Below are 16,041 nucleotides of genomic sequence, written 5' to 3' on the forward strand. Positions count from 1 at the left end.
GGGAGGGGACATGATGCAGGGGGAGGGGCACACACAACTCCCTCTGTATAAATCACTTGTGAGGCCACATCTGGAGTATGGGATAATGCAGGGGGAGGGGACATGATGCAGGGGGAGGGGCACACACTACTCCCTCTGTATAAGTCACTAGTGAGGCCACATCTGGAGTATGGGATAATGCAGGGGGAGGGGACATGATGCTGGGGGAGGGGCACACACTACTCCCTCTGTATAAATCACTTGTGAGGCCACATCTGGAGTATGGGATAATGCAGGGGGAGGAGACATGATGCAGGGGGAGGGGCACACACTACTCCCTCTGTATAAGTCACTAGTGAGGCCACATCTGGAGTATGGGATAATGCTGGGGGAGGGGACATGATGCAGGGGGAGGGGCACACACTACTCCCTCTGTATAAGTCACTAGTGAGGCCACATCTGGAGTATGGGATAATGCAGGGGGAGGGGACATGATGCTGGGGGAGGGGCACACACTACTCCCTCTGTATAAATCACTTGTGAGGCCACATCTGGAGTATGGGATAATGCAGGGGGAGGAGACATGATGCAGGGGGAGGGGCACACACTACTCCCTCTGTATAAGTCACTAGTGAGGCCACATCTGGAGTATGGGATAATGCTGGGGGAGGGGACATAATGCAGGGGGAGGGGCACACACAACTCCCTCTGTATAAATCACTTGTGAGGCCACATCTGGAGTATGGGATAATGCTGGGGGCGGGGACATGATGCAGGGGGAGGGGCACACACTACTCCCTCTGTATAAATCACTAGTGAGGCCACATCTGGAGTATGGGATAATGCAGGGGGAGGGGACATAATGCAGGGGGAGGGGCACACACAACTCCCTCTGTATAAATCACTAGTGAGGCCACATCTGGAGTATGGGATAATGCAGGGGGAGGGGACATGATGCAGGGGGAGGGGCACACACTACTCCCTCTGTATAAATCACTAGTGAGGCCACATCTGGAGTATGGGATAATGCAGGGGGAGGGGACATGATGTAGGGGGAGGGGCACACACTACTCCCTCTGTATAAATCACTAGTGAGGCCACATCTGGAGTATGGGATAATGCAGGGGGAGGGGACATGATGCAGGGGGAGGGGCACACACTACTCCCTCTGTATAAATCACTTGTGAGGCCACATCTGGAGTATGGGATAATGCAGGGGGAGGGGACAAGATGCAGGGGGAGGGGCACACACTACTCCCTCTGTATATCACTTGTGAGGCCACATTTGGAGTATGGGATAATGCAGGGGGAGGGGCACACACTACTCCCTCTGTATAAATCACTTGTGAGGCCACATCTGGAGTATGGGATAATGCAGGGGGAGGGGACAAGATGCAGGGGGAGGGGCACACACTACTCCATCTGTATATATCACTTGTGAGGCCACATCTGGAATATGGGATACAATTTTAGGCAGCACTCTGTAGGAAGAACATTGACATACTACAGGTATAGGAGGCAAGAAAGGCAACCAAATTAATCCAGGCATTTGGAAGATCTCACTCACCAAAAAAGGTTGGGAAAACTGGGATTATTTAACTTTGAAAAAAGATGACTAAGAGGTGATCTGATGAACATGCATAAATACATCACTATTTAGTGGAGCAGAGAAATAGCAGCAGCACCACAGGTTCAGTAGCAAATCTCTATATTAGGCCTCTTATTCATATATTTAAAGATGCAGAAAACAGAGACAAGGTGTGGTGCAGCTAAAGGGAGTAGCAGCCCGCTTCAATGAAATCAGTGAAGACGGCTCCATGAAACTAGGGAGGGGATTTAGCCAAATCATATACTCTGGGTATTATCATGAGATCAAAACCTCATCACCCCAGTCACTGCTCATCTAGAAAATTGGACCTACTCCACCTGGAGACGTCACAAAAGGTAACTCCTACCATAGGAAACATGTGCAGCACCTAGCAAGGGGTTTCTGGAGTCTGGGGAAGGAGGAGTACGTCGCTCTTCTTCAGCCTTGAAGGAAATTGCAGCAATCTACTCCAAACCTACATATTGGAGAAGTTGTACTTATGGAGGATCAACAAGCCCAAAGGATTGACTGATCTATGGATCTCATCACAAACAGCTTTCCCGGTGAGGATGGAAAGGTGCACGAGGCAGAAGAGACAGTCACAAGCCTCGGAACTGTAAAGACCTTTATCAGACCCATCGCCAAGCTATTTTTATTGCTACACTTTGAGGAATAACCTCGTCAAGGCATCAAGAACATCACTTGAACCCTTTTCAGGATTATTTCACCATCACCAGTTATAGTTTAATGTTTGAATTATATGTTTTTTGTTTCAGGTTCTTCGGATACAACAAACTACTGTTTATATAACATCCGTTATGTTTTAATATAGTGACATTACAATTTCAGACGGGGAGTGTTCTGCTTCAGCTGAGGTGATATTGTATTGCCATGTTGTTGTTCCGTTGCTTTCCAGTATGTATTTTGTTCAGTTAATATTGAGCACTGCCACTCTGTGGTACTTTCCTGTAATGCTCTTTTTTCGTTATATACATTAACTCTTACTTTCTGTTGACAGTTACTCTTCGCACTGCATTCTGGGAAGATATCTGAGTTAACGGTTTGCAGAGGTTTGGGGAGGAAACGCTCTTTTTTGACCTTCTCCAGTGTATGTAACTCCCAGCATGACATCTGTATTTTTGCTCTAATAAAATTAGATTTGATTATCAAGATACAAATGTCTGGAATGGTTCTGCTAATCGGTGAATCTCCGCTGTCCGCGAGACGTCATAACAAACCCCAGGGAGGATGTTACCAAACCGAACACTGAATGCAGAACAGCTACACCTGCTGACTCTCACATGACTCTCACAGAGCATTTCATAGCTTTATAAATATAAATGAAAACAAACACTGAAATGAGTTGCCTTATTATAATCTGCATATGGAGCTAATAAGGCTTTGTCATCTATTTAGGAAGAGGTTATTTACAGTAAGAATTGTTAAAATGGGGAATATTTTATTACAGGAAATAGTTATGGCAAATTCTAGATCTGCATTTAAAGGACAAGCGATGGTGACTAAATAAATCTTCACTGACCTGGGGCTTCTTCCAACCTCTACACGACATGTGTGTCCCTCACTACAGCTCTGGTCTTCCCCCGCCTCCCGCTGGCAGCCTCTGAAGATCGCCGACCCCCGATGAGGGCGACATGGGCCGCTCACACACGCCCGTGCATGCGCAGAAGATGCCAACCCATTGGGGCTGCCAGCGGGAAGAGCACGGAGCTGCAGGGAGAGACACACGTGACTTGTAGGGGCTGGAGGAAGCCCCAGGTTTGGATGCCTTCCTTGTGTATTGAAGGACATCCGCAGCTATAATTTCTAGTTAATTCCCAGGGATTTGATCTGACCACCACCTGGGCCCAGATGCAACTCACTTTTTCTACTGAGTTTTCTCTGAGGTGATATTTTCACAACTTGTCATATAATGACTTTTAAGCCACCAGCAAACAAGAAAATACCCAGCATAATATGGACAGTACTTTCCCACCAACCTTTGGGTACCTTTTTCAATTGTAAAATGCTGCAAATTGAGTTTTAAAGGATACCAGAAGTGACATGTGACATAATGAGATAGACATGGGTATGTACAGTGCCTAACACACAAATAACTATGCTGTGTTCCTTTTTTTATTTTTCTGCCTGAAATAGTTAAATATCAGGTATGTAAGTGGCTGGCTCAGTCCTGACTCAGACAGGAAGTGACTACAGTGTGACCCTCACTGATAAGAAATTCCAACTATAAAACACTTTCCTAGCAGAAAATGGCTTCTGAGAGCAAGAAAGAGGTAAAAAAGGGGAATTTCTTTTCAGTGAGGGTCACACTGTAGTCACTTCCTGTCTGAGTCAGGACAGATTTAGCCACTTACATACCTGATATTTAACGCTTTCAGGCAGAGAAAGAAAAGAAGGAACACAGCATAGTTATCTGTGTGCTAGGCACTGTACAGACACATGTCTATCTCATCATGTCACATTTCAGTTGTGGTATCCTTTAAGAGAGTATGAAAATGATCTCCTAGCTGATAACTCAGGTGAAAAAATGAATTGCATACGGGCCCTGAGTCAGGAAGGATGTATTTCTCCCTTAGGGTTTTTTCCTTCTCTTGGATAAACTGGGATATGTGAGGGTGCAAGAGAGGAATGTTACCTCATGTTACTTATTCATTTTCTCCTGGTTGAACTTGATGGAGGGATTTTTTTTTAACCTAACTAACTATGTAAGAATTGTACAAATGTAAAAAACAAACCATAAACTGCGGAAAAATCTAGATCTTTCATTAATTGGCCAAATTGTGGAGGAAGGGCAGAGCGTGTCATACTTGATTAAATGTAAGCAAAATTGAACGCTCTCCCAATTCTACATATTTATTTATTTATTGTTTTCTGGTTACGTAGCGTGAATCGGGGGGTTGGCCCTAGAGCTGCGCAGCCACACTCGCGGATATGCAGACTACGCAGCCGCGGCCAGATCAAGCGGTCATTTTAGCAGAGGCAGGAGAGCCCGACCCGGGCCCTAGGGTCGGAAGCCGGCCCGGGGGGCTAATGAGCAGGGGGGCCCGGGGAATCGGCACGGAGGGCGCAGACGGCGTCCTCCGTGCCTTAAAGGACTTACGAGGCCAAATTAGTCAAAAAAAGTGAATTACCTGTATAATCTTTTATGGCACGGAGGACGCCGTCCGCACCGATCCGCCGGGTCCCCCCGCTCATTAGCCCCCCGGGCCGGCTCCCCAGTAGCCCCTAGAAGCTCTAGGGCCAACCCCCCGATCCACGCGGATTGGGGAGGTTGGCCCTAGAGCTGCGCAGCTGCACTCGCGGATATGCGGACTGCGCAGCCGCGGCCAGAGGAAACGGCCATTTTGGGAGAGGCAGGGGAGCCCCACCCAAGCCGTGGGGTCGGAAGCCGGCCCAGGGGGCTAATGAGCGGGGGGACCCGGCGGAACGGCACGGAGGGCGCGGACGGCGTCCTCCGTGCAGTAAAAGATTATACAGGTAATTAACTTTTTTGACTAATTTGGCCTCGTAAGTCCTTTAAAAGATGATGCAGGTAATTCACTTTTGTTGGTCATTTGGCCTCAGAAGTCCTTTTAAATGGATCCGAGATAAACTTTTACACATTGCATAATTGTGTTCCCTTCATACAGTTTATAGGGCATTCCTCAAGCCAAATACTTTTTTTGTTTTGTTTTAATACTCTTAATTCCCTATAAACCAAACAAGCCTCGCCCACAGCTTTTTCAGAGAGCCTTGGCACTGTAGCAAGGGCTTATGGGAGCTCAGTCTGGGAAGGAGGAGGAGGGGTTACTAGCCAGAGATTTCAGAGGCAGAGCGGAGGAGGAGAGGCGACAGAATTTGTCACAGGCTGAGGGGTGTAGATGCTATCAGCTTGCTTGTGTGTAATGTGACAAACAGAACATGGCTTCCCTCATTGTATCACAGGAATAAATAATCATAAACTATTGAAGCTGTTTGCAGCTAGATTTGCTGTGTAAACGATCTAAACTTTAGATAAGATATATGGACAAGTTACTTGTTATAGTAAGTTTTTCATCTCGGATCCACTTTAACCCCCCCCCCCCCCCCCCCCCCACACACACACAAAAAAATATAACATGAATTATACAGTTCAGATTGCATGTGATATGTACAAAGGAATGCTCAAATTCAGATCTGTAAGATTAATATAAAAGAAGATAGATAACCACATAGACCTACCAAGCTGTGCCTCGAAAGAAGATCTGTGGTACAAACGTCTACTTGTACATTACATTCATCTGCCTCACTAAAGCTGACCTGTGCTCCAGTTCATTTCCTTGGTTAACCTTACAAGTACAACAATCATGAGAGAAACATGGAGCTTGCAATTGCTAACTGTATTCTGACTGCCATCTACCGGCTAGATTAGGAAGGACATCCATATAGTAATCTAATACTGATCATTCAGCACCTTGCCACAACACCCCACTGGATATGTGATCAGTTCTCAGCAGAGTTCCTATCTAATGTCCATCTCTCCATTACTTGCCTATACAAGGCAATACAAAGCTATGGAACCTTGCCCTTTCAAAAATTCTGTAATGTATGTATTGGACCATTAATGTAGACAAGACAAATAACATTTATACAGCACTTTTCTCCAGGTGCACTCAAAGCGCGTGAGCTGCAGCCACTAGGGTCTATAGGCAGTAGCAGTGTTAAAGGATATATCGTCCAGCCCCTGGAAGTCTGTTAGGCCCCACACCATAGTTCTGCTCTGAGCCAGGCCATGGCTGGGTCAGGATCTTCTGCGCATGCACAGTATGCCTCTTGTGATTGCCCTTCAGTGAGAATTGAACTGCACAAGCATAGAGCACTCTCAGTGATGGCAGTGTGATCACAAGAGGTGCGCGGCGCCCCTACACAGAAGATCCTGACCCAGCCGCAGGTCGCAATCTTCCAGACGGGAGAGCGGAGGCCTGGCTCAGAGCAGAACTGCGCCGTGGGATCAGACTTCTAGCTGCTGGAAGCCCCAGGTAAGTGAACCCCTATGTATCCTTTAATGAATAAAACAACAAAACGCTACAATATACAAAAACAGAAAATCAGATCAGCTGTAGTCCGAAAACATATTTATATGGCAAAGCAATGGCAGCTCCCAAAATCCTCCTATGACAGGTGCACTTAAAACGTACTGCTGCTGCACAAAACCATCCTTTAGGCCTCTTGCACACTACATGCGATTCCTATTTTTCATGTGCGATTTTTGATTCCAATTAAAAAAAACAAAAACAACTTAGCAGCATGCAGTATGTTTTTTAATCGGTATCAAAAATCAGATCAGATAAAAAATGGGAATGGCATGTAGTGTGCAAGAGGCCTTACACTGGGAAACACAGGAAGCCTTTTGTCTAAAGAAACCATGAGAAATACTTTTAGAAGAAGAAACACTATTTTCTCTGTAAGCCACAAACCTGGAGCTGTCCCTGTAGAAATAAAGCATAAGTGTAGTAATGTAAAGCACCTGCTGATTGTGGACAGTGCAGGGAAAGCGTTGCTACACATTTGCAGAGACGTACAATCACACAAGTACAGGAAGAATGCTGCCAGCACCTGCTGATTGTGGACAGTGCAGGGAAAGCGTTGCTACACATTTGCAGAGACGTACAATCACACAAGTACAGGAAGAATGCTGCCAGCACCTGCTGACTGTGGACAGTGCAGGGAAAGTGTTCCTACACATTTGCAGAGACGTACAATCACACAAGTACAGGAAGAATGGCAGCACCTGCTGACTGTGGACAGTGCAGGGAAAGTGTTGCTACACATTTGCAGAGACGTACAATCACACAAGTACAGGAAGAATGCTGCCAGCACCTGCTGACTGTGGACAGTGCAGGGAAAGCGTTGCTACACATTTGCAGAGACCTACAATCACACAAGTACAGGAATAAATGCTGCCAGCACCTGCTGACTGTGGACAGTGCAGGGAAAGTGTTGCTACACATTTGCAGAGACATACAATCACACAAGTACAGGAAGAATGGCAGCACCTGCTGATTGTGGACAGTGCAGGGAAAGCGTTGCTACACATTTGCAGAGACATACAATCACACAAGTACAGGAAGAATGGCAGCACCTGCTGACTGTGGACAGTGCAGGGAAAGCGTTGCTACACATTTGCAGAGACATACAATCACACAAGTACAGGAAGAATGGCAGCACCTGCTGACTGTGGACAGTGCAGGGAAAGCGTTGCTACACATTTGCAGAGACGTACAATCACACAAGTACAGGAAGAATGCTGCCAGCACCTGCTGACTGTGGACAGTGCAGGGGAAGTGTTGCTACACATTTGCAGAGACGTACAATCACACAAGTACAGGAAGAATGGCAGCACCTGCTGATTGTGGACAGTGCAGTGACAGCGTTGCTACACATTTGCAGAGACGTACAATCACACAAGTACAGGAAGAATGCTGCCAGCACCTGCTGACTGTGGACAGTGCAGGGAAAGCGTTGCTACACATTTGCAGAGACGTACAATCACACAAGTACAGGAAGAATGCTGCCAGCACCTGCTGACTGTGGACAGTGCAGGGAAAGCGTTGCTACACATTTGCAGAGACGTACAATCACACAAGTACAGGAAGAATGCTGCCAGCACCTGCTGACTGTGGACAGTGCAGGGAAAGCGTTGCTACACATTTGCAGAGACATACAATCACACAAGTACAGGAAGAATGGCAGCACCTGCTGATTGTGGACAGTGCAGGGAAAGCGTTGCTACACATTTGCAGAGACGTACAATTACACAAGTACAGGAAGAATGGCAGCACCTGCTGATTGTGGACAGTGCAGGGAAAGCGTTGCTACACATTTGCAGAGACATACAATCACACAAGTACAGGAAGAATGCTGCCAGCACCTGCTGACTGTGGACAGTGCAGGGAAAGCGTTGCTACACATTTGCAGAGACATACAATCACACAAGTACAGGAAGAATGGCAGCACCTGCTGATTGTGGACAGTGCAGGGAAAGCGTTGCTACACATTTGCAGAGACATACAATCACACAAGTACAGGAAGAATGCTGCCAGCACCTGCTGATTGTGGACAGTGCAGGGAAAGCGTTGCTACACATTTGCAGAGACATACAATCACACAAGTACAGGAAGAATGCTGCCAGCACCTGCTGATTGTGGACAGTGCAGGGAAAGCGTTGCTACACATTTGCAGAGACGTACAATCACACAAGTACAGGAAGAATGGCAGCACCTGCTGATTGTGGACAGTGCAGGGAAAGCGTTGCTACACATTTGCAGAGACGTACAATCACACAAGTACAGGAAGAATGGCAGCACCTGCTGATTGTGGACAGTGCAGTGACAGCGTTGCTACACATTTGCAGAGACAGACAATCACACAAGTACAGGAAGAATGGCAGCACCTGCTGATTGTGGACAGTGCAGGGAAAGCGTTGCTACACATTTGCAGACAGACAATCACACAAGTACAGGAAGAATGCTGCCAGCACCTGCTGACTGTGGACAGTGCAAGGAAAGCGTTGCTACACATTTGCAGAGACATACAATCACACAAGTACAGGAAGAATGCTGCCAGCACCTGCTGACTGTGGACAGTGCAGGGAAAGCGTTGCTACACATTTGCAGAGATGTACAATCACACAAGTACAGGAAGAATGCTGCCAGCACCTGCTGACTGTGAACAGTGCAGGGAAAGCGTTGCTACACATTTGCAGAGACATACAATCACACAAGTACAGGAAGAATGCTGCCAGCACCTGCTGATTGTGGACAGTGCAGGGAAAGCGTTGCTACACATTTGCAGAGACGTACAATCACACAAGTACAGGAAGAATGCTGCCAGCACCTGCTGACTGTGGACAGTGCAGTGACAGCGTTGCTACACATTTGCAGAGACGTACAATCACACAAGTACAGGAATAAATGCTGCCAGCACCTGCTGACTGTGGACAGTGCAGTGACAGCGTTGCTACACATTTGCAGAGACGTACAATCACACAAGTACAGGAAGAATGCTGCCAGCACCTGCTGATTGTGGACAGTGCAGGGAAAGCGTTGCTACACATTTGCAGAGACGTACAATCACACAAGTACAGGAAGAATGGCAGCACCTGCTGATTGTGGACAGTGCAGTGACAGCGTTGCTACACATTTGCAGAGACATACAATCACACAAGTACAGGAAGAATGCTGCCAGCACCTGCTGATTGTGGACAGTGCAGGGAAAGCGTTGCTACACATTTGCAGAGACGTACAATCACACAAGTACAGGAAGAATGCTGCCAGCACCTGCTGACTGTGGACAGTGCAGGGAAAGCGTTGCTACACATTTGCAGAGACATACAATCACACAAGTACAGGAAGAATGGCAGCACCTGCTGATTGTGGACAGTGCAGGGAAAGCGTTGCTACACATTTGCAGAGACGTACAATTACACAAGTACAGGAAGAATGGCAGCACCTGCTGATTGTGGACAGTGCAGGGAAAGCGTTGCTACACATTTGCAGAGACATACAATCACACAAGTACAGGAAGAATGCTGCCAGCACCTGCTGATTGTGGACAGTGCAGGGAAAGCATTGCTACACATTTGCAGAGACAGACAATCACACAAGTACAGGAAGAATGGCAGCACCTGCTGATTGTGGACAGTGCAGGGAAAGCGTTGCTACACATTTGCAGAGACCTACAATCACACAAGTACAGGAAGAATGGCAGCACCTGCTGACTGTGGACAGTGCAGTGACAGCGTTGCTACACATTTGCAGAGACAGACAATCACACAAGTACAGGAAGAATGGCAGCACCTGCTGACTGTGGACAGTGCAGGGAAAGCGTTGCTACACATTTGCAGAGACGTACAATCACACAAGTACAGGAAGAATGCTGCCAGCACCTGCTGATTGTGGACAGTGCAGGGAAAGTGTTGCTACACATTTGCAGAGACGTACAATCACACAAGTACAGGAAGAATGCTGCCAGCACCTGCTGACTGTGGACAGTGCAGGGAAAGCGTTGCTACACATTTGCAGAGACGTACAATCACACAAGTACAGGAAGAATGGCAGCACCTGCTGATTGTGGACAGTGCAGGGAAAGTGTTGCTACACATTTGCAGAGACAGACAATCACACAAGTACAGGAAGAATGGCAGCACCTGCTGATTGTGGACAGTGCAGGGAAAGCGTTGCTACACATTTGGAGAGACGTACAATCACACAAGTACAGGAAGAATGCTGCCAGCACCTGCTGACTGTGGACAGTGCAGGGAAAGCGTTGCTACACATTTGCAGAGACGTACAATCACACAAGTACAGGAAGAATGCTGCCAGCACCTGCTGATTGTGGACAGTGCAGGGAAAGCGTTGCTACACATTTGCAGAGACGTACAATCACACAAGTACAGGAAGAATGCTGCCAGCACCTGCTGACTGTGGACAGTGCAGGGAAAGCGTTGCTACACATTTGCAGAGACATACAATCACACAAGTACAGGAAGAATGGCAGCACCTGCTGACTGTGGACAGTGCAGGGAAAGCGTTGCTACACATTTGCAGAGACATACAATCACACAAGTACAGGAAGAATGGCAGCACCTGCTGACTGTGGACAGTGCAGGGAAAGCGTTGCTACACATTTGCAGAGACGTACAATCACACAAGTACAGGAAGAATGCTGCCAGCACCTGCTGACTGTGGACAGTGCAGGGGAAGTGTTGCTACACATTTGCAGAGACGTACAATCACACAAGTACAGGAAGAATGGCAGCACCTGCTGATTGTGGACAGTGCAGGGAAAGCGTTGCTACACATTTGGAGAGACGTACAATCACACAAGTACAGGAAGAATGCTGCCAGCACCTGCTGACTGTGGACAGTGCAGGGAAAGTGTTGCTACACATTTGCAGAGACGTACAATCACACAAGTACAGGAAGAATGGCAGCACCTGCTGATTGTGGACAGTGCAGGGAAAGCGTTGCTACACATTTGCAGAGACAGACAATCACACAAGTACAGGAAGAATGCTGCCAGCACCTGCTGACTGTGGACAGTGCAGGGAAAGCGTTGCTACACATTTGCAGAGACGTACAATCACACAAGTACAGGAAGAATGGCAGCACCTGCTGACTGTGGACAGTGCAGGGAAAGCGTTGCTACACATTTGCAGAGACGTACAATCACACAAGTACAGGAAGAATGGCAGCACCTGCTGACTGTGGACAGTGCAGGGAAAGCGTTGCTACACATTTGCAGAGACATACAATCACACAAGTACAGGAAGAATGCTGCCAGCACCTGCTGACTGTGGACAGTGCAGGGAAAGTGTTCCTAACCATTTGCAGAGACATACAATCACACAAGTACAGGAAGAATGCTGCCAGCACCTGCTGACTGTGGACAGTGCAGGGAAAGCGTTGCTAACCATTTGCAGAGACGTACAATCACACAAGTACAGGAAGAATGGCAGCACCTGCTGACTGTGGACAGTGCAGGGAAAGCGTTGCTAACCATTTGCAGAGACAGACAATCACACAAGTACAGGAAGAATGGCAGCACCTGCTGACTGTGGACAGTGCAGGGAAAGCGTTCCTAACCATTTGCAGAGACATACAATCACACAAGTACAGGAAGAATGCTGCCAGCACCTGCTGACTGTGGACAGTGCCGGGAAAGTGTTGCTACACATTTGCAGAGACGTACAATCACACAAGTACAGGAAGAATGGCAGCACCTGCTGACTGTGGACAGTGCAGGGAAAGCGTTGCTACACATTCTTCAGAGACATACAATCACACAAGTACAGGAAGAATGCTGCCAGCACCTGCTGACTGTGGACAGTGCCGGGAAAGTGTTGCTACACATTTGCAGAGACAGACAATCACACAAGTACAGGAATAAATGCTGCCAGCACCGGCCGTACCTGCTTGGACTGCAGAAGGGATTGTTCTTGGCTTCGATGCTCCATCGCGTGTGCTTTTAACTTGGCCTTTACAAAACAAAGAGTGAGAATGTGAGGGGCCACAGCCACCGTAGCAATACTGCTGAGCCACACAGTTCTAGAAACAGCTGCTGCCTATGATCACATCGCTGGAACAGAACAGTGAGCACAGCCACAAGCGGCAGCTTCTGCAACAAGCCAAACACTTGCAAAGTATACTGACCTGACTTTTAAAGCTCTTCAGGTATTCTGTCCCCCCAGAATCTTCCCTCTCACACCCGGGGGCTTTCTTGTAGTTGCACGAGAGGTCACCGTGAAAACCAAGGCAATCTAGGCTGTGTGGCTTCCCCAGTGATCCGCAGGGAGAGCCGCAGGGATTGGTCGGGCTTCCTAGGCTGGCACAGAGCATCTGTCAAATAATAGCAATGCTTGTCTTCAGATGCTTTAAGAAACAAAAAACTATGTTCACATCATTTGTAAGAATTTCAAGAGGAAATTTAGGATTGAACTTCATCCCAATCAGTAGCTGATACCCCCTTTCCCATGATAAATCTATTCCTTTTCTCAAATAGACCATCAGGGGGCGCTGTATGGCTGATATCGTGGTGAAACCCCTCCCACCGTGTGATGTCAGGACCATGGTCCTGGCAGTTTCCTGTCTGTGAACCTTGTTGAATTGTGGGAAATAACAGCTGTTTACAAATGTCAAGCAGCCAGTATCTCCCTCTGTGCATATGTATATCTATTAAAAAAAAAAAAAACCTTTAGCCTATCGCAATGTTAGTGGGTGTGGTTATAAATTATGGCAGTTGGTTATGTCTGTGTTTTTTCATGTCTGCCAGTAGTAAAGAGGATGACCTGCAGGCTGAATGTGGATCAAACAACATGAACAAATGACACAGTGAATATCAATCATTTCCTGATCTCTGTATTTTTTAACTTCTCACTTTGCAACGCATTGATTTAGTTTCGTCCTAGGATAAAATGGTCACAGGAGAAGAGAGGCACACAGGCAAGAAGACTTCGCTGTGCCTAAGTGTCACAGTACCATGTGGCTAAACAGCAACCAGTCCACGTGGCTGGCACCACCAGTACTGTACAACAATGCTCTTTTATTAGAACGTCATTTAAAGAGACTCTGTAACAACAAAAACATCCCCTGGGGGGTACTCACCTCGGGTGGGGGAAGCCTCCGGATCCTAATGAGGCTTCCCATGCCATCCTCCGTCCCTCAGGGGTCTCGTTGCAGCCCTCCGAACAGCCGGCGACTGTGCCGACTGTCAGTTCAATATTCACCTTTGCTGGCTCCAGCGGGGGCGCTGTGGCTGCTTTCGGCACGGAAATAGACGGAAATACCCGATCTCCGTTGGGTCCGCTCTACTGCGCAGGCGCCGGAAACTTGCACCTGCGCAGTAGAGCAGACCCGACGGCGATCGGGTATTTCCGTGTATTTCGGAGCCGACAGCCGTCAGAGCGCCTGCGCAGGAGCCAGGAAGGTAAATAATGACGTCACCGCTGTACGGAGGGCCGCAGCGAGACCCCTGAGGGATGGAGGACGGCGTGGGAAGCCTCATTAGGATCCGGAGGCTTCCCCCACCCGAGGTGAGTACCCCCCAGGGGATCTTTTGTCGTTACAGTTCCTCTTTAAATAACATTAAGTCAATTGAAAATAGTATATATATAAAAGAGCATTGCTTTACACTATTGGTGGTGCCAGCCATGTGGACTGTTTGTCCTTAGATAAACATATGGACAGAGGGAGCTACTGCTTGTTTGGCTGGGTTCTTTTTTTCACACTGTGGGAGGGGCTTCAAAACAATATCAGCCATATGGACCCCCTTCCCTGATGATCTACTCTAGAAAAGGTAAAGATTTCTCATGGGAAAAGGGGGCATCAGCTACTGATTGTAATACAGTTCAATCCGGGTTACAGTTCCTTTTTAAAGAGACTCTACCCTGCTAAACCACTGCATCCCGCGGCAAAACGAGGGGTTTATACCCCCCAAATCCCCACCTGCAAAATCCACGACTTTCTTGGTTGGGGATTTTGCTGCCCGGAAAAGCAGAGCTTTAAGCTGCAGCTCCGCCTCCATGCGCGTCAATCTGCCCGCGGATCTCCGCCTCTCCCCCGCCCCTCTCAGTGAAGGTAGAGTGAGAGGGGCGGGGAGAGGCGGCGATCAGCGGGGATTGACGCGCAAAGAGGCAGAGCTACAGCAGAAAACTGTCTCAAGCAGGAAGCCCTCCCCGGACCTAGCAGAGGGGATTTGGGGGTATAAACCCCTCGTTCTGCCGCTGGGATGCGGCGTTTTAGCAGAGCTTCTAGTACTTTACATTAATAAAAGTTACAAAAGTGGATTGAGACTTGCTTTAGAGTCTCTTTAAATAAAAGTTAGAAACTTGCAGAAGAAGGAAGAGTCTGGATTCTATAGAGTTTTCCCGGTCTGCTTCCATGTCCTCGTCCCAGCACCGTCTCCCCAGGTAAAGTTATTTGATCTGCAGGTCGAACACATCTTCAACCCTCATCACTCAAGCTTCTGAAGTACTCATGCCCCCGGAGTACTTCCACAGCCTGTACAAAGAGTCCTGAGGACACAGCTGGGTGTGAACGTTGAAGGAGGAACAAAGACACGGAGAGAGGACCAGGAAGGCTTTATGGGATTCGTAACCTCCCTCTCCTTCATTTTTGCTTTAAAAGGAAATAAATATATGTCGGCCTCATCCCCCATGAGGAGGCGGACTAGTCCAAAATCTGTCGGTTCTGTCAGATTTCTATTACCTAAAGTGACAGCAGCATAATGCTGAGAATACACAGTTCGTTTTTGAGGTGATTAGATGGTTGGATAGATAATTTCTGACATGTCCGATCTCCCTTTCGAACCTTTCGCCGCTCGATTTCTGATAGAAGTGAATGGAAAAAGATAAGAAAAACGAGCAGAAGATAAGAGAATTGACTGCGGAATCGAGTGGCAAAGAATCTCCTGCCAGAAATGAACCGTGTATTCCTAGCATAAGAAAAAAGTAATTCATGGTTATTTTACTGTGGAAGAAACATACTTCTCATTTGTATGCGTTTACGTGTATTTAACATTTTAGCATTTTTGCGCTAGTGGTCTGTGTGGTTTGTAAGTTGTAAATATGATAAAATGATGCAATGCTATGAAAATATAAACTATATACCTGAAAATAAAAATGTGAAACTCTTTGCTTTGCTATGAATGTTCTATTCATTATCTGTACTACACATACAGTTCATTGTGCCTTAAAGGGACTCCGAGCAGTGCAGAAACTATGGAAAGATGCACATAATTTTAAAGCTCTCTTTCTCCTCTTTCCAACGATATATAAACCGCCGCCCTACGCCTTTTAGTTTTCGCTATTTTCGCGATTGAAATTGCTGCGGCCGCGATTTCGATCGCAAAAATAGAGAAAACTAAAAGGCGTAGGGCAACGATTTAGGTGTCATCAGAAAGAGGAGAAAGAGAGCTTTAACCACCCTGGCGTTCTATTA

At 47.3% G+C, this 16,041-nt stretch overlaps 1 protein-coding gene across 4 annotated transcripts in view; it reads right to left on the reverse strand.

Moving 5' to 3' along the window:
- The window catches only part of UNK (unk zinc finger), a 121,858-nt gene that overhangs the window by 38,176 nt on the left and 67,641 nt on the right, over positions 1-16,041 (reverse strand). For 3 of the 4 annotated variants that reach the window (XM_068264357.1, XM_068264359.1, XM_068264356.1), the window contains 2 exons: positions 12,757-12,942; positions 12,516-12,581 (listed from right to left, as the gene is read on the reverse strand). In XM_068264357.1, coding sequence (XP_068120458.1) covers positions 12,516-12,581; positions 12,757-12,942 — 252 coding nt within the window. The remainder of the gene's footprint in view (positions 1-12,515; positions 12,582-12,756; positions 12,943-16,041) is intronic. The other variant, XM_068264358.1, reaches the window with a different exon arrangement.

This window comes from Hyperolius riggenbachi, chromosome 12 (assembly GCF_040937935.1).
Source record: "Hyperolius riggenbachi isolate aHypRig1 chromosome 12, aHypRig1.pri, whole genome shotgun sequence".
In the NCBI taxonomy this organism is placed as follows: Eukaryota; Metazoa; Chordata; class Amphibia; order Anura; family Hyperoliidae; genus Hyperolius; species Hyperolius riggenbachi.